General features: G+C 41.4%; 1 protein-coding gene across 1 annotated transcript; it reads left to right on the top strand.

The window, feature by feature from the left end:
* Nucleotides 1–16,721: 16,721 nt before the first annotated feature.
* Nucleotides 16,722–26,447, top strand: lrrc8c (leucine rich repeat containing 8 VRAC subunit C). Its single transcript, XM_034140824.1, has 3 exons — nt 16,722–16,885; nt 21,261–21,403; nt 23,013–26,447. The coding sequence occupies exons 2-3, from the start codon at nt 21,266–21,268 to the stop codon at nt 25,257–25,259; spliced, it is 2,385 nt and encodes a 794-aa protein (XP_033996715.1). The 5' UTR covers nt 16,722–16,885; nt 21,261–21,265; the 3' UTR covers nt 25,260–26,447.
* The last annotated feature ends 88 nt before the right edge of the window (nt 26,448–26,535 follow it).

Genomic DNA, 26,535 nt, shown 5'->3' with positions numbered 1-26,535 from the left:
AACAATAACTCATCTCTCTCGGTTTTTTGAGTTTTTTTTGTGTGCTTTGCCAAAAGCCACTGTGTCAAGTGTCCTAGTTGGGTTGCCGTACGGAGTTGTCCAATATGGCGGACCATCTCGCACATGCGCAGTAGCGATCGGGCAGGTGAACGGATCGGGTAGTGACCATGGATGTATAATAAGAACTGGATACAGCGTGGGAGGCGGGGCCTCATTCATTCCTATGAGAGTTGCTCATTCGCGCATGATGATAAAATGGCCCAACTTTTGAGAGAGCGAAACGTCACAGATTACCCGGCATGCCTGAGAAGTACCCGTATGTGCGCTCATAGCGCATGCGCAACTTTAACCATGCCCCCCAAAATGCTCGTTCACATCAAGCACGTCAATTTGCGTACACGTAACAGCACCGCACGTTCATGACAGCATGGTAATGTTTGTTATGATAGATTTGATATTAACGAGGCGGCAGTTAGCAGCTAGCGGTTAGCTAGTAATTATGCTAATTTACACATCAATCGTTATGTACTTTTATATTACGCTGTAACAGGATCTAGTGATATCCAAGCAACAGAGCTTCATTTAGCATGAAAGAATTATTGCACTGTATATATATATATATATATATATATATATATATATATACACACAGTGCAATAAGCTTCTTAGTGCAATAAGAAGCTACAGGGACGTTAATCTACGTCGGTAATATTAACTTTATTTAATACAACATTTACGGTACAAGATTTAATCATACAGCCCATGTAGTATAATATGTTATAAATGATGAATTACAGCAAACATGTGCAATATATCCATTATTACAGCTCCGTGGGCTGGCAGTAAGGCGATATGGGTCCGTTCTTATTGTGCATCCATGGGTAAAGATAAACGCATGTAGTGCTGAACACGTAACATGAACGTGCCGGGCGGCGCGGTCCCGTGGGTTAGATGCGCGTTCATAATGCAGAGGGAAATAACTCTCAGAATAACGTTATTAGCACATTTTACAACTTGAGGAACGAATGTTTTTAATAAGGGCTATACAAGTGTTCATACTGGGTAGTTTATTTAGTTTAAAAAAAATTATCCAACGATTTACAGACCACTCTTTCCCCATGTAAGTCAATGGGAAAAAGTGTTTCCGGGCCTGGCAACCAAAAGGAAGTGTAGTACCGCCGTTTGGCCAGCACGAATATTTTCATCAGAGTCCGGCGCACTTCCTGGGGGCTTGGTAGTGACAAGCACAACCACGGCGGAATATTACTGCCAAAAGTCACGTGAGTGAGTCACGTGACTTTTGGCAGTAATATTCCGCCGTGAGAAGAAAAAGTTTTGTACCTGTAAAAAAAAGTGTTGTAGTTGTAAAAACAAGATTTGTACTTGTAAAAAGAAGTGTTGTAGTTGTAAAAAAAATGTGTGTACTTGTAAAACCTATGCTGAATTTGTCTCTGAAACATGATTTATTAGAAAAATGGTATGTGTTTATTTGATAGATACGTTTTTTCTTTGCAAAACTAAATGCATTAGTTTGTAGATGGTGTTTTGTATTTGCAAACCACATTGTGTTTGTTAGTGAATCATGAGGCATTAGTAAAACATGTTTAGTTTGTTTGTGGAGTTATGGCAGGAAATTAGCTCCATACTGATCGACACTGTCAAGGTTCAAGGTTCTTTATTGTCTAACATAACATAGCTACAGAGTAATTATGTCTTTGAAAATCTTATGTCACAGGCTTCTCCAACAATGCAACTGAAAGAGGACCAGAAACACATTAAAAATATAATAAAATGTGGAGACTTTGGGATATTTATCTCCCATTCTTTTACTTTTCGGGCATTTTACAGACCAAACATGTCGTTGATGTCACTGTTTACCAAACTACCACTTTTTCTGAAAAATGCATAAAATGATGCAATATATGTTAAATACATGGTTTATACATGTAATTACTGGGGTTCCATTTCTTCTGATTACCACATTTGGGCGTGCACATTTGCCGCGCGCAAACCTACCTCTTTTGGATTTGGAAAGGTTGGCATGTATGGTACAGTGTGTGCGTAGATGCAGCGGACAGACAGGTCTCAGTTGGTTTGGTGTCCTCTGCTTACTTGTAAATAAAACTTTTGGCCCGTAATTTATTTTCCTCATTGTAGCGACCAGAGAGGGGAGAGGGGGAGGGGGGGATATATCCAGTCTCTGATAGTGTTACGTTATTATGAGAGTGCTCTGTTTGATTCTGAAATTGTATATATTTATATAAATATATAGCCTGTTATTGTCTCATTATACCGCACTGTCAATGAATTCAAAGTAAATATATAAGTGGTCATGAACACATCTGTCCATCAGACAGAGGGCTGCTGTGCCTCCTGTCATCATTAATGGACGTCTCTTTAAAATGACCGCTCAGAGGAGAGGAGTTCTCATTTCTCTAACCGCCTGCTGCTTCCCCTCCTCTCTCCTCGGTTCCCCTCCTCGGCTCCTCCGCTCGCATCTCCTGTGGGCGGGACTATGTCTCGAGGATAGGAGTCGAGGAGGGGAGTCGAGGAGGGGAATTTGATGAAATGAGAACGGCCCCCGGGCTGCGGTGGTTTGTTGATACATGTCGTCTTCTTCTGTTTGCTTTAATCGAGGCTACGTAGTTATGCAGCGCCCCCATCGTCAGTAAATGGAAGTACTACAAATAACCCCGTTTAGTGCAATTATTTCACAAGTTTTGTATACACAGCTCGAAAAATATTACCGAGGTCCGGACCTCGGTGACCTCAATGGTGGATACGGCCATGTCTATGATTACTATACGCTTTTCATTCATAATTTCAGCGGGAGGGAGGAGGAGCGGTGCTGAGGACAGACAAGGTGTCTGTGTTGACATTCCCCTTATTGTGGAATAAGGGGAATGCAGAGACAGGCTACAAGTGTCTAAGGTTCAAGTTAGACTACTAATGTCTGGGTTAGTGTTCATCTCTCTCTCTCTCTCTCTCTCTCTCTCTCTCTAGGTCGTCCTCAGACGAGCCCTCCATCGTCGCTTCCAGTCATCCCGGTTCTCCGTATATAGGATTTTGGGATGACTTTGTTCTTCATAGTAGTGTTTTATGACTTCATGTTTATGTCATCTTAATGGTTAATCTCAATCCACACACATTTTCCGTGCTTTCCAATAGTTTAAAATAGTTTTATTCCACTGTTAAATAACCTGTTCAATACAAACATGCCACTTGTACAAATTAAATAACATTTCTGTGAACTGATATTTGTTTAGTGAGCTTATTAGAGGATGTTCCCTGAAAGATTGTAAAATGTCAATGAAGATGTCAGACTTAGTATATTTGTTAATAATTACATACAATACATGGAATTTGTGTGTGTGTGTTCCAAGTGAATCTGCGGCCCCCTGGTGACCAGTACATAAATTATGTGGCCCCAACCCAGTCTCACGGCATTTCGTGTTATAGTCACGTAATTTAATCTATTGATTCGTGTTCACCACCACGATTATCCCCTTATTTTCGTGTCACACAGAACGATTTTAAAAGCAATGTATTTCTATTGGTAATGTGTTTCGTGCCTGCAACACGTCTTTTTCTCCGGTCTGGTCGTGGAAGACCGGAAGCTGTGTGGTTCATAAAAACATGTTCTTACCATAGACTGACAGGTCGTGGTTGCGGTCGAATAGTCCATTTAGCTTAGGAACCTTCCTAACGGAGTGAAATGACCCGGAAGTCCCTCAGTGGCAGCCATGATAAGTGCCGTTCGAATTCTCTAGATGATAGGAAAGGAGGTTTCAAACTTCCTTTATAACCTCCTTTAGCTTAGGAACCACTGGACCTCCCTAACCGAAAGGAGAGGAGAAAGTGCTGCCCCACAATGCCTTGCGGCCGCGGCATTTGCCGTCACACAACAGTCGGCCGTTCACGGAAACAACCGATTATGAACGAGAAATGATATCATGAAAGTTACGGTGCTTATTAAGCATTTTAAAACGTATGTGGTAAGTTGCCAAAGTGCTTTGTTTTGAACGTTCATCAGTATTATAATCAAAAAGAGAAATATGAACGTTAGTTTTTACTGAAATGATCAAATAAAGTCAACATTTCACAGTCTTTACTGAGCTGTGTGGGGTTTGTTCAACTTTTAAAAGATGTTTGAATGGTGATATACACAGTGATAGATGTTAAGGACTAACGTTTATAATAAATACATTTGTATTGATTTTAAGATCTTTTCATACAATCATACGTATTGGGATCATTTGTATTAATGTGGACCGGAGGGAGAGGGTGACGAGCATAAGTTTCACTTTCCTTTTTTATTTCAATTCCAGCTTTGGTCATGAAGAATATGTTTCTCTGTTGTCCCCGTTCTTAAAGCATAAAGCAACATCATCACAGCACGGTGCAGAGTCTCTAGATGAGTTTACAGTAGTCCCTCGTTCTTATTAAACATCCATGTTGTAGTCCGCTGTATAGAAAACTAGTTTCCATAGTTTCCCCACAGCAGCAGGCGCACATTTATGACCTCCGCTGGCGCATCATAAACACGTCGGATAGTGAAAGTGCAGTCGGATTCTCTAAAGTACCGCAGTCTCTTCTCCTAAATCCTTTTGAATTCTCCTATCCACTATCCCTTAACCCCGTGACGTTTCACTCAGAGGTCAAGGAATAGACCTAGGGTTAGAACTTAGGAGCTGATTTTTAGACTATTCGACCGCAACCCGTGTCTCAATTCAGGGGTTTCATCCTTCGAAGGGTGCATTCGTAGACCGCATACGTCACTTCCGCCGAAAGAAGGCTGTCCCAATTTAAAAAAAAGACGAGACTCCTCCGAATGCGGCCCACGAATGCAGCCTACTTTTCCCCAATTTGAAGGATACATCTGATGTACACTCCGCGGCCTACCATATCCCAGGGTGCAATGCGCGCAGGGAAGAGTGAGTTTTTTTCAAATGAAATGGCTTCCGGTCTCCCCAGCAGAGTGGATTTAAAAGCAGCAGCAAGCGGAGGAATCACTAATAAATGTGAGTATTGGGTTTTAACTTACTTTAAATTAACTAACGTCACACACGTCAAACCCAAGGGGCATTAAAACGTACATTTTCGTTAAATAATACGGATAAATATGTGACGCTAACTAGCTAGCTGGACGTACTGCACTGTTGTTTACACTTATTTTTAATTCAATTCCGAAGTTTACTAAAGTCATACAGAGATCTTGGCTCTGTTATAGATAAGTTATACTTTATATTACATAAATAGACCAAAGTGAAAACATTTAGACCGGTATAGCCTACAGTACGGTGGGATTTATAAAAGGCTACCCTGACGTGTAGCTGCTGTTAGCTTTATTTATTTATTTCTCTGACATGTTGCAATGTTTTACTGTTTATTAAACTTTGGGACAACATTACAACCTTTGTGTTCAGCTCATGCTGCTTTGAGGTAGGGCTAAAAGAAAAGCCTATTTTAAATATTTCCACCAGATTTGATCATCTTTTATAAGGTTAAAGTTTATTTAATGTATCCTAATCCCATAATAATAAGACAATCAAAAATAGACAGCAGCCTTTTGTTTGATGTTAGTTTGTGCCGTGCTGTCAAAGGGATGCACGTGTGACTGTGATTTCATCTCTTTAGTTTTTAAAAAACCAGAACAGTACATAATTTTAAATGATCCTTTAGGGATTGTTTGTCTGAAGTTACTTTTTGCAATAATACTTCTGCAACCCTGTGTTTAATATGATTAATTCACTTTTTTCTTTTTCTCTTGTTTTTCTCTGTAATTAGTAAAATTCTGGAGAAATGGATCTGCTGGAGAAGAACCCCTAATCTGAAAAGTGCACAGCAGATCATCAGGACAGAGCTGCCATCCACCTGGACACCCTGTGGTGCTGAAGAAAGCAAAACGGCGATCAGGAACATCCTCCACCCAGACCTCTACTGCCGTCCTACAGACTTGTGTCTTAGTTTCAGAATTAGATTTTGTATGTGTCCTTTCTTTTAATAGATATGTAACGATTATAGCTTGAGTCTGTCTGATTCCCCAAACAACTGCTTCTATATACTTGCTGCACATATAATACAAATAAACAACTGCATAAACACACTTTTGCTGATATTTGTTTTACTGCTGATGATGTTAAATAACATGATTGATTTCCTCCGTCTCAATGATGAAAGTTATAATAATAGAAGACATGAAGCTGCAGAGAGGATGGATATATTCTTACCTCTACTTTGTGATAAGATGAAAATACAATATTAAATTGTAATTGTTAAACACATTGTTTATTTCATTTACTGAGGTTTTAACCATTATTTCCAACATGTGTACATAAGCAGTGGAATAATAGGATATCTCTAGGTCATTAAACTGTCTTCAGTTTAATTTTATTAATACAAAAAATAGGTAATAGAAAATGTTTAATTGTGTATTTCAGCAGAGCGGGGGGTCACGGTGCTGCTGGACCTGGAGGTGCTGACCTGGGGTCAGTGGGACATCATCTGGGCAGGTTTAGGGGAAGAAGGAGAATATAAACTGTTATGATCACAGCTATTAAGATTAGAACACTAATATTGTTAAGAATCAATCTATACAACATGCTTTTGTTCATTTAAAAAACATATTGTTTTATTAGTACAGAAAAATTAAGACTTATTTTAAATATGAAATAATATATTACATCAGCTATATATAATTTACTTGTTAACTTACTAATGTAACATTACTGGGGGCTAAAGGAACAGCTTCATCTTATTTATATATACGGTCTATGGTTTTAAGTTAACTTGGAGGCTACGATTAGCATTGTTAGCACCGATGTAGCTACCACTCACTTACACGCTAACCCAAGCCTTAAAGCTCCCATGTCATGCTTTTCCGGTTATTACCCGTCCCCTTGTGTGTTATGAAGGTTTTTATGCATGTAAACGGTGTGCAGAGTCAAAACCCTCAAAGTACACCCTGTAGCGAGTAAAACTCTAACACAGAAAACACCTCCCCAAAACGCCTCGTTGGAGATCCGTCACTGCCCATTTGAGTCTTCCATTTAGTTCCGGGTACGGCCTGATGTCATGCGGTACCCGGAACGAAATGGACCAATCCCGAAGAGCTATGGCCACACCCAGCGGCGCTGGCCGCACCCTCTGCCAGCCTAACATTTACTGTTGGAAGCTCTGGTTCAGTTCACAATCGATCCAGTCATGCCACTGCCAAGGACCTGTTTCCTGAAATGTGAGGAGAAATCTGAGCTGTTCGTCCTACCGACGGAAGAACCACGACGAAGAAGGTTCGAAGAACCGGCATTTCACAGACAAAAGCTTCCAAAACATTGCCCAGTTTGAGGCCGGATATGCACAGCTTGTTTGGACCGTTTGGAGCAGGGGAAGATTCGGGTACACAACCTGTAAGTTTGCATTGTTATTTGTGTATTTATCAAACAAGGTAGCTACCACGACTGTTTAAATGTGTAAACATGTTTCGGACTGCTAAGCCAGTGCTAACTGTGCTAACTAAGTTGCTAGCGTTTCCATATATCAACTCCAATATTAGCAGATCGCCTTACATACATGTTCCTCATAGCTGGATAATGTCTGCATTCACACACGAAATAGTCATAGACCGTATACTCCTGGTGATTTACCGTTCGGTCAGTCGCGAAACGTAATTACATTATAGCTGGCGTAGCGTGTATGCTACCGATCTACCGACGGAGCTAGACCTTAGTTTGGTCGGAAAAACATTTTTGTTATGCTACGTTGCTAGCGTTTAAATATATCAACTACAATGTCAGCAGATGGCCTTACATGTTTGTCATGGCAGGAGAATGTCTGCAGTCACACACACGGAATACTCATACAGTATACTCCGGGTGATTTACCGTACATTGTGACAGTACATGTATAGCTAACGAGGCTAGCTATGCATGTATAGCTAACGAGGCTAGCTATACATGCTAGCGGGAAACATTGTATGACCGAACGTAGCAGACTACCCGTAGAATAATGCAATTATAAACACGTTATTGTTAGCCTAATATGAACCACTAACTTTTGTTCATAGTAGTTTTATTACACTCCGTTACTCCAAGCTAACGTTCATATCGTGTTAGCTACCAAGGTAAACAAAGCTAGGTTAGCATATTAGCAGGCAAGCTGTTCATTAGATATATCCACACTCCTACCACAACTACTACTAACGAATCTAAAACAACTAAGTTTCTCTAATATTTTGTGATTTGCATTTTATTTCGTCCAGCCAGATCCTGCCGGACAATACATGACTGGACGACCACACTGAGGCATCGTCTCAAAAAGCCCCGGCTGCTATAAGCAAGATGCCGACAACGGGGAGTAATTGACGATATACCGTGTATATATGTATATTTACGTTCATTTTGTACATTTCTAAAAATAAAGTTTAATGGAAATACTTAGTAGGCCTATCCTTTCTTCCCTGAATTATTTGCTCCTATAACATATCATTCATATACAGTATAGCAAACCATGATTTGATTTCTCATCAAACAGTAGTAGTTTATAACGGGTAAAAATAACTTACTCTTTGTTATGACCGGCTCGTAGGCCACAACGGAAAGACAAGGAGACATACACGAGTTTACAAAACCACGGCACATTTATTGTGGTAAATGCTGAGATAGGTGGTCAGGGGAGAGGATTGCTGAGCTGCTTGGAGGGAGAGAGGGGCTGCCGTTTGACTCCGGGCAGCTGGCTAGCACCTCGGCTCCGGCCAGGTGTCCGTGATCGCGCTGATTAGCCTCTTCAGCTCCACCCCATCGTAAGACAAAGGCCCTGGGGCCGTCACACTCTTCTATAACAACAGTTGTAGCTACAGTTCGGTTAGTTGGCGTATAAAATATACGGCTGTACCGACGCCATGATAAGACTGATGTTCGGCTGAGAGCAGCCGTTTAGACATGGGCGCAGCCTCTCTGGTGGTTGACTAATCAGAACAGAGTGGCCGAGCTGACCAATCGGAGCACACTAGGCTCACAGGGAGGGGGGGGGCAAGAGCTCCAACGAGTCGTTTAGTGGAGAGAGTGAATACTGCTGAATACACATGCTTGACAGAGATGCTGTATGCGAAACCAATGTGAGTTTGGAAAATTGCACAGTATAAATCTATTTTAGTATACCTCAACAATGTAATTATGATCAGTGGAAATGGCCATGAAATGGGCCCTTTAACATTCATTACGTAGCTGATTAAAATCATAAACACATAAGTACTCGAATTTCACTTACCGCAAAACGGCATTCATGCACCGTCTGTTTTAACCGCAGAGTGAGTCACAATAGTCCGATATATAAGCATGAAGAACAAACAAACACGGCCGGGGTCAAGTTGTGTTCCCTGGATGAACTGAGCAGGCAGTCCCTGTAGCTTCACGGAGACGGAGCAGCTAGCAGAGAGACAAAAAGCTAACAGCAGCAGTCACTTGACAGAGCTGTCACTCAATGTGACCACGCCCTAATTTATGCAAAACCTTTAAGACCTAATATAAATAAAAGGGTCATGCTAGAAAACAATTCACTCACAGATTCATAATCATGAAGGTGGAATCTAACTATATACATAATAAAATGTATTGCAGCCAGGGCTAGAAACGTTTTTTTTCTGCTGTGAAATTGGGCATTTTAACATGGGGGTCTATGGAAATTGCTCCTTTCTGCAGTCATCGCCTATCGGCCAATATATGAACTGCAGTTTGTGGCACTTCCGTATTGGCGTCCCGGCTCTTCCCCAGAGTTTGCCGCTTGGTTTAGCCCTGAGCCTGTTTTTCAGGTCTCAGGCTCGAAAATGACATTCCCAGAACAAATGACCATATCTTCCCTTCTAAAAGGGTTAAATTAATAATCTTTTTTCTCAAAGTAATGATAAACCTGTGAGATGGATGTAGAAAAGTCAGAACAATATAGATGTTTTTTATTTTAAAGAAAATTCAGATTTTACATAGTAAAAAACTGTAAATTATAGTGTCCGTTCAAAAATTATTTTTTACTTATAGTGAAAACTACCCTTGGATGATGGTAAGGTAGACTAAAAGCTTTAGGAATCCAAAGTACAACATATAACAAGTACCCTGTATCAAGATTGATGCAAAACAAGTGACATTTGACTTTTTTAGAGAGGTTTAGCAAAAGAAACTCCACCTCTGAGGTGATTTGGGTGGAAATGGGGGTTTTACCCTTTCTCTGGAACCCATTGGTCGATTTTGGTGATTGACATCTCTTTCTGACCGTTAGACCCAATAGAATCGAAGGGTAATCTCCCCACTCACTAACATGGTACAAAAAAAAGGTGGGGGCTTCGCGTATGCAGTTTTGCATCAGAGCGAACCTGTGCTCTAGCTCTGACATCTGGAAACGTAAAAGCAGGTTTATTGCTCATGGATTATCAGAAATCATTTCAAAGGGACACAGACACATTGGATTAACCTATGGATTAACTTCAGCAGCGTTTTTATCGTTTTAATGCCATTGAAGACCACTTTTGACCAGACTACGACACAGGTAAACCATGTTAGCGTTTTTAGCTACCTAGCGCCAAGTGTTGTGATGTCTGTTTTTGTTTATAAAGTAGCAAGTTCTTATCATGGAGTGATGATATGGATACCTATCGATTCTGTGTCTTCTTACGATGCTAATTGATATGTTGGATGTGCAGCTACGATAAGTAATAAGGGTGTTATGAGTGAGTTTCTGTGCAACCGCCGTTAGCATTTTTTCTCTCGTGGCTAATTTAGAGGCTCAGCTTTGTGGGTTTAAAAAAAAAAAAAAGATCAGTTAGCTGAGTTTCTTCCCGTTACATGGATATGAAACATTCATAGTTTATTACATCTTAAGAAGCCCTCAGACACTGTTGCTTGCAGATGTTGTGGTTTCGGCCCCTTCGGCGGGTCCGTGGGGCTTAAGATTAGAACACTAATATTGTTAAAAATCAATCTATACAACATGCTTTTGTTCATTTAAAAAAACATATTGTTTTATTAGTACAGAACAATTAAGACTTATTTTAAATATGAAATAATATGATTAAATTACATAAGCTGTATAATTTACTTGTTAACTTACTAATGTAACATTACTGGGGGCTAAAGGAACCTGTCCATGATCCTCTTTATTTCATCGCTGTCGGTGATCTCCAAAAAATGGTTAAAGTAAAAAAGTAAAAGTAAAGTTTCTGGATCTTTTTCAGCTGAGTTAGCTTGTAAGCTAATTTGCTACCAGGCTGCTGGAGCAGCGCAACCGAACAGCGCGTATCACGTGATGTAAATGCGAAGCGCTCCGTAGGCTAGACCGTCTCATTTCGTAGGCCGCTCGGTCCAGCCTACCCGGTCTACGTGGGCTGGGTCCTCCGTGGACCGCGTAGGCTGCGTACACCGAAGGGTGCAGCCCCTGAATTGAGACACGGGGTGTTTCTCAATGTCGAGGAAGGCTGCTCCAGAGCCACTATTTCAAGCATACTACGTCATTGAGTGCCACCAAAGGATTGTTCCAATGTCCAGCATACTTGGAATTCTAGCGAGGCCGGCGTACTTCGTAGCGAGAAATTTCGAGGCTGCACGTGTAGACTCCGCGGTCTTAAAATCCCCACAATGCTTTGCGCACGGACCAATTTCCAAATCTTTGGTGGAAATCGTGCTCCATTTAAGGCGGGGCCGCGCATATGACGCACACCTGCACACCTGTTAGCCTGTTCCACAATTCTTCGTTATTCGAGGCTAGGAAGGATTCTTGCCTCGCTTCTGAAGCAAGTGACTCGGAGGTACATGTTCTACCAAGCAAGCGTCCTCGACATTGAGAAACACCCACGGCCGTTGTGTCCAAACGGCGGTACTGCAACTTCCGTATCAGTCCGTGACGTCACCCGGCCCAAAACAACTTTTTCCCATTGACTAACATAAATCGGTGGGTACTTTTCTTTTAACTAAATAAACTACCCAGTATTAACTATTGTATAGCCCTTATTAGAATCATTCGGTCCTTAAAGTTGTAAAATGCACTAAAAGCCGAATCTAGATTTATTTTCTCTCTCCATTCATTCTAGTGAGCCGAGAGTGGGAGCTCGGGGGGCGGGGCTTAAGGGGCGCATGCTCTGAGCGCACATACAGGTTCTTCTGCTCTGACAGCAAGGCATGACGGGTAATCTTCGCTCTCTCAAAAGTTGGGCCATTTTGACTTCTTGCGCCAATGAGCAGCTCTCATAGGAAAGAACGAGACCCCGCCTCCCACGCTGTATCCAGTTCTTATTATACATCCATGGTCTACACATGTGCAGCCTCGAAATTTCTCGCTACGAAGTACGCCGGCCTCGGTAGAATTCCAAGTATGCTGGACTTTGGAACAGTCCTTCGGCGGCACTCGATGACGTAGTATGCTTGAAATAGTAGGCTTGTTTGAGATACAGACCTGCGCAATTGCGACTGCCGTCTTGCTAGTGCGTTGCATGATGGTTAGTAATTTTGTCCGACTTGCTCTGGAGGCTCGACTGCATGAGACGTTGAAATCTCGCGGGACAAAGACGCCGGCAGCCTTGAGAGCGAGGCGGAGCAGTTTCTCTCCACGAGCTGCAGAAGCGAAATGCTTGATGGGAAACGACTCGCTGGTATATCGAGCTGTGCGCTCATTGGTGGTTTTTACCCCGTGCTGGTGATGAAACTCTCCAATTGGCTCCACAAAAGTTTGTTGTTGTTTTGTGTCAGTTTTACGTTGCCACTTCCATTCATATCCAATGTAATATCCAGGGGATGCAGTTTGCAGAGCTGTCATTGGTTGAGATAAGTCAGTCCTCAGTTATAGCTCCTGCAGAGAGCCTTCTCGATGCTCGATCCATTCACATTTTTCCTCATTGTTCCACAATGTTTATCATCATGAAATTAATATCTATATATTTTATACTATACTTGCACTGCTTACCGTTTTCATACTTTATATATCTTAGCATATTCATACACACTGTTAATACTGTTCACACTGCTCATAGGCTACTGTGTATATCTAGTGCAGGCATCCTCAAAGTCCGGACTCCGGACCGAACTACAACTGTCTCTGTCTCTGAGCAAATTATACTTTTCATATGTGTTATCTGCGAGACATCGCCACAACGCAACGAGTCAAAATTATCCGCTATGTCCGCTGCATACAGCGCTCTGCATGTCAGACTGTTCCACACTGTCTGTGTGTGTCTGTCAACGCTTTGGTCCAATCACATTCAGCATCCCGTCAGCGTTTTTCCCCCCCACCAACAGTCTGCGAATCAGAGGCACAGTAGGGCGGGTCTTCGCGGAATGCGTGTGGGAAAAATGTGTGTGTCGTGTCGTCTCTTTCAACCTGTCTGAGGCGCCGTTTACACGAGGAGAAAACTGCTTGTATCTGCATAGTTTCTCTTGCGTATAGCCCTATTATTTACACGAGGCCGATAGAAACTGACCCCACAAACAATAACGGGTCCCAAGGTGGATAGATTTGCAAACGAAACGCTCTGGGGGGTCAACCGAGTCCGTGTAATCACCTCTATACGAATATTTCCTGAAAAAATAGCGATAGCCCCGCCTCTCCCCACCTCTCCTGCTCACTGCTGTAGCAACTATCAAAAATAGCTGTGTTAATTAAACGCACAAGGGGTTCTTGAATGAAATAATATTATAAAAGGCAAACCAGAATTGTTAACGCCCAATATACTCCTTAAACAAAATAAACAGAGTCAGATTTCATGCATTGATCCATTATATTGACAAAGGAGGATCTCACCCGGTGTTTGTAGAGAATATCTCTCTCTTTCTGAGCCGTCCTCTCCACGGAGACGTGCTTCTTGGTCGGGATGCAATATCCACAGATTCGGTTTCTTTCAGTTTCTTTCAGTTTCAGTTTCAGTTTCGGGGCTTAAACAGAAGGGTAGCCATGGCAACATTGCAGCGGGGCTGCTCGGTTGCTCTTCTTCGCGGCTTTTGGTGTATTTTGGCGGAAGTTACAGCGCCACTTACAGTCCCAGCATATGTACTACAGCGTTTCCAGCGGCCTCGTTTGAACAGACACGTTAAATGAAACAAATGCATGTGAACGGAAGACTTTTTTGAATACGCATACTGTGCATAAACGCAAACGGTCCCGTGTGAGCGGGGCCTGAGTCAGAGCGAGAGTTTAAAAAAAAAAAAGTCAGAGCGAGAGTTAATAGCTCATCTAGCTGCATCTGTACTGTAGCTAGTAGCCTAGTTTCACCTACCGGGGTGGCATGGGGTGGTAACTGCCACCCTAAAAATAGGCCTTGCCACCCCAGTTGGCAGCTTTGTTTTGAAAGAAAAGTTGTGGCTCATCTGACATTTATGAGAGAAAGTCTCTAATGTCCGAATGCAAGTGAATGCAGCACAAGATGCACGTCTTGTAACCCCTCCCCCGTCCCTGGCGCGAGCGTGGAAATATGATTGGCGGCGATTTCATTTGAACGGGACGGCGCAAAACGAGAAGCATTCTGACCCAAGTACTGAAGGAATGAGGTATTTGCGGTCTACAATGACAGAGAAGAGACTGTCAAGTTTGGCTGTACTCAGCATTGAATCAAAACGCACTAAAGCTGTTGATCTTAATAAGTTTGTGAGGCGTTTTGCTGAACAAAATGGTAATCGCCGCATTCAGCTGTAATAGACATGTCAACTTGATGCTCTGCTCACGGATGAGCATACAAAACTGTTAAGATGATGACCTTACGTGTATATCTTTTTTTCTTTGTGGGGGTCTGCCCCCAAAAAACAGTTTTAAGTCCTGAGAAAGTCAAATAAGACGGTGTGTAAAACTACACTGCCCAGCCAAAAAAAAGTAACCACTTTGATTTAACTAGGCCAGTAGGTAAGGACATTCCACTGGATAATAACTGAAGTATAAAATAATTCATGACTGAAGTGATGGAGACCATGTTTGAAGGCAAACAAAAAGAGGAAATAACAGGTCAAATCAAGCAAATCCCCCTCTCAGATTCCACAGCAACCAGAAGAACATAAATACTGGCTGGTGATTTGATTAATCAGCTTTGTGATGAAATAAAAAATGCACAGTGCATTTCCTTAGCTGTGGATGAGTCCACTGACACCACTGACAATGCTCAGTTGCTGGTGTTTGTGAGTTTTTATGATGAGGCAAAGGGGGAGTTTGTTGAAGATGTGTTGGGCCTGACGAACCTCAGTGGACACACAAGGGGGCAAGACATTTATAAAGCAATAATGGGAATTCTGAATGAAAGAGGGTGCAGCTGCCTTTATTCATAACTGTGCAGCTCACACTGCGACTCTGAGGGATCAAGCACAGACACAATAACAATGAAAACTGCTGCATAGGCTACAGATTATTTTTGTTTTTGCAACCTCGTGTTAAGAATCTTGTTGCAATTGTTGTAATAAACGGACCTTTGTCTTATTGAAACATTTTTTTTGGACCTTTAAGATTTGTATTTGAGTACCCCTGATCTAGTAGTGATGGGAATTATGGCTCTTTGAAGGGAGCCGGATCTTATGGCTCCGTTCCTTTCAAAGAGCCGTTCAAAAGAGCCGTTCAAAAGAGCCGTTTTTTTAAGGTTACTAGGTTTATCTGCAAAATAATCACCAGGATAATGATTGACTGTATTGCCAGACCTAATGTCAATAATCGGCATTGTAAACATGACACAAGGTGGCGCCATATCCATGTCATCATGTCAGTGAATGTACTTTGAATTTACCCTCTGTATGTGTTAAGTAAATAAAGTTGCCTTGCCTTGAATGAAATTCATGCAACTCTTAATATTAGATACTGTGTTTTTAAGTGGCGATGGAGATTATTTGTTGATCCTGCTTTAAAGGATATTTTGCCTTTACAAATAGTGCGCTTTATCACTGACTGGGTTTTGGTTGAAGTGAATCCAAATGCTGCTGCGTTTTCGCGTTTGGCTCATTTTCCATCCGAAAAACACGTTGTCTACCTGTCCTGTACCACTTGGTATGACTTCTCTCTCGCGTATTCCGTTAAGACCCACCCCATCTCACTCCTCGTGCTGAAACCTACCAAACAGAGTAGGGGCGGGTCTTCACAGAATACGTTTGGGGAACAAAATCAAGCTTTTTAAAAGGAGAGTGGATTTTGGCAGGCAGTGAGTGCGGACCAACGATTGAACGATAACAAGAACGGCTCTCACCAAGTACGACTCGGTTCCCCTCGTTCGTACCAAAGAGCCGTTCAAAAGAATCGGCTCGTTCGCGACCGACACATCACTATGATCTAGTGTATTCATATCCCTCACTGTTTATTCATGATTCAATTAATTCTATATTTTATTCTGTAGATTGAGTACATTACTTTTCACTTTACTGCATTTTGCACTCCTGGTTAGAAGCTAAACTGCATTTCGTTGTCTCAGTAGGCCTACCTGTAATCTGTGCAATAACAATAAAGTTGAATCTAATCTTGAGCAGGAACAAATGTATTTACTTAGTACATATCTGACATTAACGATTAAACACATTTGTGGATTCTTTATATGCAAACCAAGTCAAGCCGACTCCGAGCTGTCCGACTTCATGCAAGTCCCCCGGCTGCAATCGGCTATTCTCGTCTACTTTCGAGGCGAGCCGCAGCTCATCTCAAACAAGCCTAGTGGCTCTGGAGCAGCCTTCCTCGACATTGAGAAACACCCCCAGAGTCTCAGCCGGTCCTCCTGAGGCCCCGCCCCTCTCCGCCCCTCTCGGTCTGACAGGACATGCCTGTCGGGCTGCCGAGGATCCAGGAAGGTCTGCGGGCAGACAGAGAGGGGACCGCACCGCGCACACCATGATCCGACACATCACCACCGCCTGAAACACCGCTCACATCCTCAGCTCCAGCTCTCCTCTACAGCCAGGTAAAGCACCGACACTGCTGCGATGTAGCCATGACACGGTCCGGTGTGTGGACTATCTGCGGAGCGTCACTTATTTACACTGCGACCCGCATTCCGTTAGTTTACCTGGGGTACACGGACGGTGTGACTGCGCATTAGTTCACAGGCGGGATCAACTCTCTCTTTAACATGTCCTTCATATTCTAACGGTTATAGCTGGTTAGTGCTGACCTCAGGATCAATCACAGCTCCTCTGACTGTACATTTGCACTTTTTCAGGAGCTTCCGTTTTAACTTAGAAAAAGTGTGCCTCATTAATAACTGCCAAGATGGGTTTTTTTTCTTCCACATCCTTAACGAGACAGGACTTTTTGTTTGCCTGGGGCTGGGTGTGTTTCTAAACATGTCTGTTTTTGGAGATCTGGGATTCAGACACATTTCCTGTCAGGAAGGGACAAGGATAGGAGGGCCTGGTCAGCTCACTCAATGGCTGACTCATCCAGGGGAAAGACAGGAACTCTCCTGAGGACTAATGCTAAACACAGGCTTCACACACTGACCCAAAGCATCTATTCTCTCTGCCCTTTTTTTCTTTTTCCATGACTCCACCCAGTTATTACAACTTTAAAAGTATCATACAGTCATCTGTTTTCCACACTTTCCACTCATAGACACATACGTATTTGATTTAGCCTAAGTTTTAGGAATAGAGTGTTGCAGTAATGACATGTTTTTGTAGGCTGACCTGGGAGTTAGACAAAAAGCTAGGGAATGTTCCATTGGATGTGGGAACCTTGCGGAAATAAGATCTGTGGCTAACACACGTTTATGATACTAACACGTTTTGAACAGCACACGTACTCTACATATTTATGCCACTTTTATAGTCGTTGAAGCGTAAATGCAATAGCCAGAATAAAAAAGCTAACAGTTTATAAACAAACTACATCGTGGTCACATGACTTCGCATCACCATCGCTAAGCTAAAGGCGGCTAATGTTTGACATGATGACGTTTAGTAGTCTCATTTAGACGCTTGTTAGGACACCCTTTCTAGTCCCTGTGAAACCAGTCATTCCCAATAGAGTGTTTACTGACGTCGTTTATGTTGTAAAACAAAACGTTAAATTATCTTTAGCTTGTGTTCCCCGGCAACTTTTTTTCAGGTATCTAACCGATTAACCCGTTCAAAAAACCATTCACTACAAGACGACGGAACCCGTCGTGTTGTGCTAAGATGCTGACTCATTTCCGCTTTTATGACTCATTCCTGCATCTCTATTAAGTCTTTGGATTTTGTATCTGACCCCTAAAGGAGGACTTCACCTATTTTATATGGATAATGTCACTAGGGATGTATCTGTGGGCTTTAAAGCCTGCATTACAAAGTTTTGATGTGGAGTTGGAGGCATAGAGGATCTAATGAAATAGGCTATAGAGTTGCATGATGGGAAATGTTGAGTTTTTGGAGTGTAACTACAAGTCGGAATATTTTTACCTCTGCTGATCCAATTTTAACCAATCTTTTTATAATCTGTGTCCTGAGAGAACCTCATTGTTATAAAGGTGCAATGTTAAATTGTTGGAGCACTCCTTTAAAAATAATGGTGGAATTTCTTTGTGGCACATACACTTTTATCATGATCACTATCCTGCATCTCTGGATAATCCTGAAAAAGAAACAGCTGGCGGAAGGAGTTTTCAGATCCTTTTCAGATCCTTTTCTTACAATAGGTACAAGTTGTACCACAAGATAAAATAATTGGATACAAGTGAAAGTCCTGCTCTGAAAAATCCTCCGAAATATACTTCAAGATTGCTAGAATACTCAATATGATGCTGTCGGATTGTTGTTACTGAAGCATTAACCCATAAACTGCATGTCAATGTTCTAGCTGGTTCAGGTGGAGCTCTTTTTGACTAATTTCTCTCTACCAGAATTATAATCCAGAGGTTCTCTGTCCCTGAGCTGCAGACTGGTACTGACCTAGAATCAGACCATTTGCTTGAGTGCCAAAAGGAAATCTGTGATTCCTGCAAAAAAAGAGCTGAGCGTTATTAGTTTAACTCTGTAGGTCATGATTGGCTTTTATAAAGTTCACCTCTCATTCTTTGCTGCAGTTTTCCCTTATTAATCTGTCACTCCCCTAACATAAATATACAGATTTTGAAATAATGTAGGTCATTAGTCTCTACGATAGTCAGTCCGTCATCACAACCTTTCATTATTCAGTGTGACTAGGAGGTCAGGCAATTGTAAAAAGAAAAATAGTCCACACTGAAAAAGGTTGGGAACCCCTGATATTATTATTCTGTATATTAAAAAAAAATGTGTTCAAGTAACTCACTTGCAACTAAAGCTGCCAAAAACATTTAATGGATCTAAAATCACATTTTTGCAATGTTGTGGAGCACGAGGTTCATAAAAAGAAAACATACTCAAATTAACGCAACTTCCAACAGGAGTCATTTGGGGGGGCTCTTGGGAAAAAAGGTTGGGAACCCCTGCCCTAGAGGATTTGAGGTCCACCCCCACTTAAAATCACACGGATAGGTTCCGAAATACATTTACAATTTAAAAAAAATAGTAACCCATGTACCTGTTCGCTCTGCCATCGCGTGAAGGGTCTGCTAACAAGCGACCAACAGAAAGGTTAATGTTAATGTTGTTGCACGTCACAAAGGCCCCCCCCCGCTACCACCACCCCCCCAAGTATATTTCAGATCTGTGGGAAACACTGCAACATATTCAAAGTTACCTTCCAGCTAAATGAATAATGAACCACAGTTTGAGTGTATTGACAGCACCTGACTCTGCGGCTCCTTGGAGCTGCAGATGATAAAACACTGTTATTTATTCTCTGGCTCATTGTAGCTTATTCATAATACCTGCTTAAACTTTTAGACACATACGGGACATGTTTGTTTACATTTTTTCCAGCAGGCCGTTTAATGCACTTTGCTAACTACAAACATCAGTGCTTATACGGACTTGTCATCGCCTACACCTTTAAAGTTTGAATGACACTGCAGCCAACCTACTAAATAGGACACTGGCTGCTGTAGTAAGCACTTTACAGAAGGTGAGCACAGTCATGTGAGCAGGAGGCTGCAGCAGGGATAACCACTCTATCCAGCTACAGCTGTTAACAAAGACAAGTGTTTCAATACTCTTTAGTGAGTAAAAGCTTGAAGAGCATGCTGGGAGTAAAAGGAGATTCGGTGTTATTCAGTTTTGTCGTTGTGTTCATTAAAGCCACTTAACAAACACGTGGGCTTCTTGGACTATGAAGTTAATCTCTAAAAACACAAGTTTTATCAAATTAATCATAGTTTACTATTCTGTGTGCACTCACTTTTAAATAATGACTTTTTAATGTATTTCTGTATAATGTTGGAGCTCCACTAGAGAGGGACTAATCAGATGAATTAAAACATGTATTTAGTGGTCTGTATTTCCCACTGAGCTAATGCCAAATTAGACAAGGTGTGAAACCTCAAGGTTCATGGCCGCTCTGGGAAAGGAGGACTATTTGGGTTTTGAGTTGAGCTTTAAGAAAAGGCTGCAACTATGCTAGCTGCTTAATGTTTCTCAGGTATGTTAACCCTGGTCACCTTGTTAGTTAATTATGTTGTTGTGCTAACAATTTGAAACAGAGTTCACATTGAAGCTGAGAAAGGCCCCTGCTTCACCCACTATGCTATGTCTATGCAATGGCTCCTTTCATTACAGGTTAAGGACAATATTTCACATAGGACTACTGTTGGTCTCCGTAACGTCCCCTGTGGTTTTCTGAAGAGCCAATCTAAAGGCTGGCTTTGGCAGTTGGGACTCCACCTAACCTCATTTCGTTTTACTATGTGAAAGGACAATAAAGAATCTAATCTTTATCCAAAAAGGGGAAGAAATAGCTAGAAATCGTCATTTAAAGTTGCCACACGCTTATTAATGCACACATTTATGTATTAATATAATTTATATGGGTGACTTTTATAAAAAAGCTTTATCCAAACGCTAATAGTATGCTAAAATGCTCACAATGACAGTGCTAAAATGCTAATGCTTAGACGGTGTAATGTTTACCAGGGTCAAAGTTTATCTTGCTATCATGCTAAGGTTAGCTAATTACCACTAAAGACAAACAAACGATTTGAGCCAAAATAAAAGTAGCGATATATTGACAGTTCAGGTTTGAAAAAATTCTTTACAATTCATCTTAAGGGAGACATGAATGTAAGATAAAAACGTATATTGTTGTGACTGGAACTGAATAAAAATTGTTTCTAGTGCCTACTAAATATTGTAATGTTTCACCTCCCTATCGCCAAAACTATTTTTCTCATTGCATGAAAATGAAAGTGAGGTGGCTCTAACGTTCCACTCTTTTGTTAACAGGCATCATGATTCCGGTGATGGAATTCCGGCAGTTCTCTGAACAGCAGCCAGCGTTCAGAGTCCTGAAGCCGTGGTGGGATGTGTTCACTGACTACCTGTCCGTAGTCATGCTCATGATTGGCGTGTTTGGATGCACTCTTCAGGTCAGTAACAGTGCCTCACCATGATGTCTCTTCTTAAGAGAACACACTGTAAGCATGCTGTTTTGTAATGACTTGTGCTGCTTGTGTTTACTCTTTTCAACAGTAATCATCTCTTTAAAATCGTGGGAGAAATGAAGCTAATGCACGCTAATCTAGTTCAAACTGCAACATGTGTACGAGAAAAAATGAATTGTTCTAATTTTCATTACATGAACAGTTATTGTATTCATGTTTAGGCACTCTAAAAGACCATTATAGAACATTACTGCTGTGCCTCATGCACTGGCACCAGCTCAAAGACACTAATTCTCTTATTTTACAACCTGGCCTGTGTGCAGCAAAGGAAGCATTCAGCCCAACAGGAGTTTACCAGTGGAAACATTTTTCCACCCAGCCCCTTTTAGTAAACATGAGATTCCAAACTCTTGTGGCCTGGCACTTAACTTCTCTCTCAGTGGGGAAAATAGGAGAATTTTTTTTGGCTGCTGCAATACTATGTTGTGCAAATACTGGAAATTATACCAAAACATTCTTCAAAACAACTGTTAACAGGATATTTATCAGGCTGGGAGCAGCTATTGTTTCCCCACTCGCTATAACAGTGTTTGGACATAATCTAATAGTTTGTAAATGGAGCGGATCATTATTTATGTAGCCAAGCTTACTTCCCAAGTCAGAACTTTATCAACATGCCATTTTGTGTAATTACTTCATTGCCTCACACGATATTCCCAGCTTTAAACGTGAGAAGGAGAAAAACAGAGAGAGACTGACCCTGTATAATCCTCTGTATACAGACCACGGCAGACCTGACTTTTCATTTCAGTCTGTGATGTCCTGCAGCACAACAGCATAGCCTTACCATAGTAATAATGTCCAGAGTAGTTTGCTTGCAGATACATAATAGTTTCATATTATTTGCCGCTGTAATGTAAAGAGTGCACAATATGCCTCCCCTACAGCCCTGCCACTATTGAATCAAAGTGCCCATTTCCTGTTATTACATTGCAGAGTAAAGCATCTGTTTTTCATGTTGTTTACTGTTGCAAGCTTTTGGCCAATATTTAGTATGATAACTTGCACTCAGTAAACATGTTATTTATCGAAATCAGGTTAGAGAGGAAACCAGTAACATTTTATCTGCCCCGAAGCCTGGTCACTTCAAATCCTTTTATTTATGCAACCGTTTCTATTACTCTGTTTACCGTTAGCACAGTTACAGAGCTATTCCTTGGCAGTGAGTCAGTGCATGATTGTAGATGGGAACAAGCTTCTACTGAGCCAGCTGTGGAGTGTTGTCAGACTTCTTTGCTTGTGTTATACATGGTTAAGAAATTGCCTTTCTCAAGGGGAAATCCAGCTTCGAAAATCATGTGTCTAATGCCAGGTTCAGCTTACACATAAGGTTTCTATTACAGTGGTCTCTGTGTCAGATTAGGCAATTATTTAGTATTTCTTTTATCAGCTGTCTCAGATGAAACTGCTTTGGAAAATATGAAAGGAAGATAAAAAAGAAACTTGCTCCTGCTCAGCATCATAATTGATTGATCATTCTAACGTTATGATACCTTCACCCTAATCTTTAACTTTTTCCTACGTTTTGTTTCAGGTAATGCAAGATAAAATCATATGCCTTCCTAAGAGAGATTTGCCGCCTCCAGAGAACACAAGTGAAGTGGAAGTAAAGTCACTGTTACACCTGCAATCCAATATTTCTGCCGCACCAAGAGAAATGACCGGCCTGAAGACCGATCTGGATCTTCAACAGTACAGTTTCATCAATCAGATGTGTTACGAGAAGGCTCTGCATTGGTATGCCAAGTACTTTCCTTATCTGGTTCTCATACACACACTCATTTTCATGGTGTGTAGCAACTTCTGGTTCAAATTCCCTGGCTCCAGCTCTAAAATAGAGCATTTTATCTCCATGCTTGGCAAGTGCTTTGATTCTCCCTGGACCACGAGAGCTTTGTCGGAGGTGTCTGGAGAAAATCCTGAAGAAAAGGATAAAAAGAGCATCACTCTTAGGTCCAACATCGCCGTGTCTCCTGGTGAAGGAAGCTTGGAAAAGACACAGTCCCTCAGGTCGATCCCCGAAAAGATTGTGGTTGACAAGCCATCAGCGAGTGCTCTTGATAAAAAAGAGGGTGAACAAGCAAAAGCTCTTTTTGAAAAGGTGAAGAAGTTCCGTTTGCATGTTGAGGAAGGAGATATCCTTTATCTTATGTACGTACGGCAGACAGTGTTCAAGGTATTCAAATTCCTCCTGATCATTGCCTACAATAGTTCTCTAGTGAATAAAGTGCAAAATAAAGTGCAATGTGTAGTTGAGATCCAGGACATGACAGGCTACAAAAACTTTGAATGTAATCACACAATGGCTCATCTGTTTTCTAAGCTTTCCTACTGTTACCTGTGTTTAGTGGCTGTCTATGGATTAACAAGCCTTTACACGTCTTACTGGCTGTTTTACCGCTCACTGAAAGAATACTCTTTTGAGTATGTGCGTCAGGAAACGGGCATCAATGACATCCCAGACGTCAAGAACGACTTTGCCTTCATGCTACACATGATTGATCAATATGACCCTCTGTATTCTAAGCGATTTGCAGTTTTTCTATCCGAGGTCAGTGAGAACAAACTAAAACAGCTCAACCTCAATCATGAGTGGACCGCGGAGAAACTGCGTCAGAGACTGCAGACTAACAGCAACAACAGACTTGAACTCCAGCTGTTCATGCTCCCGGGGTTACCTGACACTGTCTTTGAGTTGACAGAGCTGCAGTCACTCAAGCTAGAGATCATCAACAATGTCACCATCCTTGCCTCAATCTCTCAGCTGGAGAACCTTCAGGAGCTGTCTCTTTACCAATGCTCTTTAAAGTTGCACACAACAGCTACCTCCTTCCTCAAAGAGAACCTGAAAGTGCTTCGTGTTAAATTCGATGATAACAGGGAACTTCCAAACTGGATGTACGGCCTGCGCAACTTAGAGGAGCTCTATCTCACCGGGTCTCTGAGCCCTGACGCCTCCAAAAACATAGTTCTTGAGTCGCTGCGGGACATGAAGTGTTTGAAAACGCTCTCCCTCAAGAGTAATTTGACCAAGATACCCCAGTCTATAGTTGATGTTTCCAGCCATCTGCTTCGGCTATACTTTCACAATGATGGCACTAAGCTAGTAATGCTCAACAACTTGAAAAAGATGACCAACCTGATTGAGCTGGAGCTAGTACGTTGTGATCTGGAACGCATCCCACATGCAATCTTCAGCCTAACGAACCTGCAAGAGCTCGACTTGAAAGAGAATAACCTGCGATCAATAGAAGAGATAATCAGCTTCCAACATCTTCGAAAGCTCACTTGCCTCAAACTGTGGTACAACAGTATCATGTATATCCCAGAGCATATCAAGAAGCTTGGTAGCCTAGAGCGCCTCTACTTCTGCCACAACAAGATCGAGATATTGCCTTCGCACCTGTTTTTGTGCAACAAGCTGCGCTACCTGGACCTGTCCAACAATGACATCAGATTCATCCCTCCAGAAATTGGAGTCCTTCAGAGTCTACAGTATTTCTCTGTGGTCTGTAACAAAATCGAAAGTCTACCAGATGAGCTCTTCTTTTGCAAAAAGCTCAAAATACTAAAGCTTGGCAAAAACTCACTGTCCATACTCTCGCCAAAAGTTTCCTACCTGGCTCTACTGACATACTTGGACCTAAAGTGCAACCACTTTGAGGTTCTGCCACAAGAGCTCGGTTGCTGTCATGCTTTGAAGCGCAGTGGCCTTATAGTGGAAGAGACACTGTTTGAAACTCTGCCTTCCGATGTCAGGGACCAAATGAAGGCTGAGTGAGATGCCTTATAGTAGCCACAGTGCCTGCTGCGTGTTCTGTCTACCAAATCAGAGCATTTGTTTTGTATGAACTCATTACCAAAGTTAAGTATTACACAGCTGTTATAAAAGTAATTATTTTAAGTTTCCTTGAAAAATTTGATTGAACTTACTCATGTTGTCACATGGAGTGTGGCTGCAACAGGGTTGATTGTTCTGCTGTTATTCATCTTTCACATACTATCAAACCACAAATCATTCCTCAACTAGGAGTTCTTGCTAAGAGTCAGATGAGAAGATGAACATCAATCTCATTATTTGCAAATTAAACATGAAGGCACAGTTAGCAGGCTATTAGCTTTGCTTACCACAGTCTGCTTCTGTCAAACAGTGAAAACACACTTACCAGCACAAAGCAAACTTAATACATGTTATATTGCTTGCTTGTAGCTGCATTAACACAAAGCTAACTTAATACATGTTATATTGCTTGCTTGTAGCTGCATTAAAACTGAAGTAGTGTGAATTGGGGATTACATGCTAGACTATTTTAGGGCCTGGTTTAGTTTTGGAGTCTCCTAATTAGTAAGCTTTAGAGGTGATGGTCGGCAGATTTGTTTAAATCATTGGACAGAACCATGCTAGGTTCATACCTCCCCCCGTTACAGTCTTAATGCTAAGGTAACTGTGTTCTGGCTTGAGTTTCAGATTTAGCAACCAGGCACGAGATACTGTATATATCCATCTTATTATCTAACTCTTGGCAAGAAAGCTAAATAAGTCTTTTTTTTTTACAAACTATTTTTAATGTACATTTCCTGTCAGTGCTACATGAAATAATTTGATTACCAAAAATATCACTTAGGTTAAGGCCAGTAAACTTGGGTATTCTGTATTGTATATGTGTTTTGCCCTTATAAGTCTTTTTTTATTATTCAAGACAAAGACTGTTCATTCAAGAGGATCACAGCAGGCAAGATGCAAAAAACAAGGAATATAAGAACATATAATGCCTTGGCTAAACAATTCTGTATCATATACAAATACATATTTAAAGTGCATTAAAACTTAAAGGATTGTAATACCGGTGTTTTTTTTCCACTCTTGAAATGTGCACAAGAAATATGCAACCTATTTCAAAAATGTATTTTCATAAACAGTATTTTATGTTGTTGACCATTAAAAATAACCAATCATTTGGAAACATCATATGCTAGGATGGATTGTTTTCTTAAGGTCTTAACAGAACAAAAACCCACCATTTAATTAGGACAATCTTCTTGGGCAGAACCAATAA

The sequence above is a fragment of the Trematomus bernacchii genome, unplaced genomic scaffold (assembly GCF_902827165.1).
Source record: "Trematomus bernacchii unplaced genomic scaffold, fTreBer1.1, whole genome shotgun sequence".
Taxonomy (NCBI): Eukaryota; Metazoa; Chordata; class Actinopteri; order Perciformes; family Nototheniidae; genus Trematomus; species Trematomus bernacchii.
The sequence above is the reverse complement of the archived record's forward strand: the minus strand, read 5'-3'. Positions and strand labels throughout refer to the sequence as shown.